Raw genomic sequence first — 5,007 nt, forward strand, 5'->3', positions numbered from 1 at the left:
CACATAAAACTCAACAGTATATTATATAGGGGTATAAAGATCATAAATCTGTTTTTTTTAAAGCAAACAAGGGAAGGATAAACACAAAATTCAGGAATGGTGAGAATGGGAAAGAACTGGGAGGGTCTAGCAGGGATGCAGGGTAATGGTAAAGTTCCTTTTCTTAAACCAGATGGTGGGCATATAGGTGTATGTTGGGATTGAGGGGTTGAGGAGAAGGCAAAGTATTATCTGACAATCTGACATTGAGGGAAAATTTAGAAAAACTCAAAAGCATACAGGGAAGAATTCTTTCATGCACTTTAAAAATGCTAATAATACACTGTGTTTCTAGAAAAGATGGACATATTTAGCATTTTTTAATTTGAAAAGCAAAAGATAAAATGTTTTTGTCCAAGAGAAAAAAGGAAAGAGAACACCACAGAAAAGAAACAGCAGTAGAACCGGGAGTATTTTAGGAAGGTTTCCAACAAAAGTGGTTACAATTAAGAGCTTTGCGACGGGGCGCGGTGGCTCACACCTGTAATCCCAGCACTTTGGGAGGCCGAGGCGGGCGGATCACGAGGTCAGGAGATCGAGACCATCCTGGCTAACACGGTGAAACCCCATCTCTACTAAAAACACAAAAAAACTAGCCGGGCGTGGTGGCGGGCGTCTGTAGTCCCAGCTACTCTGGAGACTGAGGCAGGAGAATGGCGTGAACCTAGGAGGCGGAGATTGCAGTGAGCCAAGATCGCGCCACAGCACTCCAGTCTGGGCGACAGAAGGAGACTCCGTCTCAAAAAAAATTAAGAGCCGCCGGGCGCGGTGGCTCACGCCTGTAATCCCAGCACTTTGGGAGGCCGAGGCGGGCAGATCACAAGGTCAGGAGATCGAGACCACGGTGAAACCCCGTCTCTACTAAAAATACAAAAAATTAGCCGGGCGCGGTTGTGGGCGCCTGTAGTCCCAGCTACTCGGGAGGCTGAGGCAGGAGAATGGCGTGAACCCGGGAGGCGGAGCTTGCAGTGAGCCGAGATCGTGCCACTGCACTCCAGCCTGGGCTGGGCGACAGAGCCAGACTCCGTCTCAAAAAAAAAAAAAAAAAAAAAAAAAAGCTTTGCACTTGGAGGCGAACTTCATTTATTTGGGCCACCACTTCTTGATTCTTCTGTGATGTTAGATAAACCAGACATTGCTGCCTGTAAGTAAAACCTCATGCTGTCATTTCATTCATTTCATGGTTGCCTTTCTCTTTTTCAGATCCTGCTCACACTAAAAGATGAACCACAAACACACAGAGAAACAACTTGTTCACCACTCCTGGGTGCGTGACTGAGGGTGAAGCATCCACCAGCACTTCAAGGGGTCCATAGTATTTTCTTTTGCTGCCTCAAAGTCCCCAAAGCCTTCAAGCGGAAGTGGCAGTAGATGGTTGCCAGTCATCCAATGCAGACTTTCAGTGGGACAACAGGAAAGCAGATCTTCTGGGTTTTGATGGAACTTGGCAGTGGGGACATTGAGCTGATGCATTATATACCCCATCAGAGCACACGTGTATCTTTTCCCCTCCCTTTGCCCCATGCCCCCAACCTGCTTAGGTCTACTCTGTCCCTTTACTGCTGCCGCACAGAGATGATATAAAAGAGGCTCTTTGGCTATTTGTATTTTGCTTCCTCTTCTTTTCCAGATTGCAGTATGAAGCTTCATTTTCTTTGTACAAGCTTAAAATTCCAACATCATCATCCACCAAAGTTGCTCCTCCCTTTTCGGAGGGTCTGGGGGAAGGAGGAGCATTGATCACAAGTTTCCTAGAGAGAGGAGACAAATTGGTGTACTGTTGGCAACAGGAGCCAGGCTAAAGGCACCCTTTGGAATTACTGATTTCAAAGATTAATAAAGTAATTCTATTTTTATTTTCTTTTTTTTTTTTTCCCCTTTACTAATTTCCCAACCATCAATGTTCACAAACAGGACTGAAGTAGAACCAGTTTGTTATTTTACTTTGTTGCTGGGCAATTTTTTAAACTTCCTTTTAGAAATGTGAGCTGTAAAGAGATGTTTTATTTTTACATTTCGTTTCAGCAGATGGTGGGTCCAGGCTATTCCCAGAGGCAGCTCCCGCACCTGGGGAGCGGGCATGTGCAGAGGTCTCCATTATCAGTCCTGGACAGGCAGGCTCCCTCACAGCGTGGGCCTCCAGTGGCTTGAGCCCTGCATCCAGTTGCACGTTGCATACCTCGCAGTTCACCGGAGTGATGCAGCACAGCCCCAGGGCTCTCCCCTCAAGCCTCCGCCGCCGTCTCTCTTCCTCCGCTTTCCTATGTCGTCTGTCTCTGGCTTCTGCTAGAGAAAAGGTTGAGAGGTGGCCGGCAGAGTTCACTGAAGGATTAACTTAGCTGCCCTGGGGAGTTATCGAGGGAGAACCCAGAGTCTGGGGCTTCTTCAACAGGGTCCTATAGACTCAACGTTGAAATCCAAAAAGAAAATTGACACCTGGCCAGGCGCGGTGGCCCACGCCTGTAATCCCAGCACTTTGGGAGGTTGAGGCGGGTGAATCACGAGGTCAGAGTTCGAGACTAGCCTGGCCAAGATGGTGAAACCTCATCTCTAATAAAAATACAAAAATTAACTGGGCGCAGTGGCAGGCGCCTGTAATCCCAGCTACCCGGGAGGCTGAGGCAGGAGAATTGCTTGAACCTGGGAGGCGGAGGTTGCAGTGAGCCGAGATTGCGCCACTGCACTCTAGGCTGGGTGACAGAGCAAGACTCCGTCTAAAAAGAAAAATGGACACCTAAAAGGACAGAAAAGGGACTTTATTGCCTTCTTAGTGAATGAAAACAAAGGTTTTGGCGCATGGATACATTTTGTTTGCTTGTGAAGGATGAAGTCTGTGGGTTTCAGGAAAGAAGTGAGAACGCATTCCAGATGTCCCCAGGACTGGAGAGTAGTTTCAGGACCACCTTAACTATTTGCTCGATTGTTAAGCAAATTAGATTGACAAGTTTCCTAGAGAGAGGAGACAAATTGGTGTACTGTTGACAATTTGAGCCAGGGTAAAGGCACCCTTTGGAATTACTGATTTCAAAGATTAATAAAGTAATTCTATTTTTATTTTCTTTTTTTTTAGGGGACAAATTAGAATTCCTCCATAGTCCCCTGTTGAGGTGTAGAATTGGAAAATAAGGGGTTTGGGAGGACTCACCACATGAATCTTGTGACAAGGGAAGAGTATGAGTCCAGTAAAAGAAATTTTAGGCTATAGTGCTTGAAATTGCCCTAGGTAACCAATCAGAATGAAGTCTTCAGCTGATTTGTTGCTGCACTTACCGTATGCTGATCAGGTGCTAAGACACCAGATCTCTCCCTTCATGTGTCCAAGTGCTTTCAAGTCATTTTTACTGGGACTGGACTTCACTTGGCAATAAACCAGATAGATCCTATGAGCTCTCCTCCAACGGAGGTGATATTTCCAACACCACTCTTTACCCTCCCCCTAAACAAGCGTCGATTTTTGAAGACAGACAGTGATTCAAGTTTCTGTAGCACCTGTCAGTAATGTGTAGAATGCGGGGGCTGACTCCCGACCCCTGTCCCTATTTGTGTCTGCTGCCTAACCTACAAGTAGAGCTCTGAAGAAAAAGACCATTTGGAATCGCACCACGTTCTATTTTCTTTGGAATACTCCAGGAAATGTATCTAGCTGCCCTGCTTCATTAGGATGAACCGCAGGCCAACGTTTTAGCGAGTGCTATAAAGGTGGATAAAAGAGGGTTTCATCTGGGGCCAGAAAAATTACTTCCCTTTTCTATATTGAAGCCTCAAGTAAGGACAAGTGATGTCAGGTATAATGCACCACTTCTCAAAATGTGTTAATAGTTTTGAGGTAACCTGGACCCTACTGCAGTCCTAAAGGTACCTCTAGAGCTGCAGCCTGAAACTGTACATTTTTAATAAACCCTTGGGGGTTATCATGCCCAGTGAATTTGAGAATGGACCTCAGATGAATAGACTGATGCTGGGACAGCAGCAGCCCGTGGCTGACAGGCTGAGCTTACTGCATCCCCTCTCTGTGCCCCCGGGCTCCCTGGAGCAAGACGGAATATAATCCCGTCAGCCAGGATTTCAGGACAGGGACATAGCCCTCTGAACGATGGTGGAAGTCAGTGGGTGCCACATGGGATGACGACTGAGAGAGAAACCCTTAGAATTGGCTGGGCGTGGGCAAAGCAGGGAAAAAAAGGTGCTGAACAAACTCACTTCAGTCTTGGAGAACTCCACAAGGAACAAGGGACACACACATGTATACACACACACACACAGGCACGAACACATCAGACACATCCTTCAGCCTGCACACTTCAGCTTCAGATGGAGTTTTCTTGTACTAGTGGCAAACTGATCTCACTAGAGGAATGTGTTTCTCAGGAGCTGCTAGATGGCCCCTTGCTCTGTGCCCGCTCACTGTGGACGTCCCTACCACAGTGGGATCCACGGCCTCACTCAGAAGAGAGCTATGGTTCCCAGATCCCTGAGAAGAGGGCCATAGTCTGAAAAGGGGTTCCTGGTTAGCTCTTTTAGGCTTAGCCTGATAACAGAATTCGCCTCATATTTTTACGCCATTTGCCATACACATTTTCTCTCATTCTCAACTGATATGGGTGGGGGGAGATTTTCAAAATTGGTGAGGTTGGTAATTTGTGGATAGACCGTGTTTCCATAGGCAAGGGTTCACACCAGGGGATTCTGCCCACAGGTATCTGGAGGTCAAATTCGTATGCTTTCTGCCAATCCGAGCCGCTGCCTCTGTCTCTGAGAATAATATACTCTGCAAGAAGGAAAGACGCACAAGCAATAGGGCAGTCTTCTCAGCTGGCGGAAGCGTGCCCCCGTGTAAGGGTGGTTGCGCTAAGCAATGCGTTTGGTGATTGAGAGAGTCTCTGCCCCAGATTCTGGTTACCTCGGATTAGTAGCCGTGGACATGGAATTAAAAAAAGGTTAATTGAAGGGTCTTTATCGAATCAGACA

The 5,007-nt window shown here is 46.8% G+C and overlaps 1 protein-coding gene across 50 annotated transcripts in view; it reads left to right on the forward strand.

Moving 5' to 3' along the window:
* The window catches only part of TTLL5 (tubulin tyrosine ligase like 5), a 290,959-nt gene extending 289,064 nt beyond the window's left edge, over positions 1-1,895 (forward strand). For all 50 annotated transcript variants that reach the window (XR_003731645.2, XR_013396464.1, XM_015144156.3 and 47 more), the window contains one exon: positions 1,243-1,895. Coding sequence is in view for 24 of the 50 variants with exons in the window: in XM_077941500.1 (XP_077797626.1) it covers positions 1,243-1,265 (23 nt within the window). In the remaining 26 variants the exon portion in view is untranslated. The remainder of the gene's footprint in view (positions 1-1,242) is intronic.
* Positions 1,896-5,007: the final 3,112 nt, after the last annotated feature.

The sequence above is a fragment of the Macaca mulatta genome, chromosome 7, assembly GCF_049350105.2.
Source record: "Macaca mulatta isolate MMU2019108-1 chromosome 7, T2T-MMU8v2.0, whole genome shotgun sequence".
Taxonomy (NCBI): domain Eukaryota; kingdom Metazoa; phylum Chordata; class Mammalia; order Primates; family Cercopithecidae; genus Macaca; species Macaca mulatta.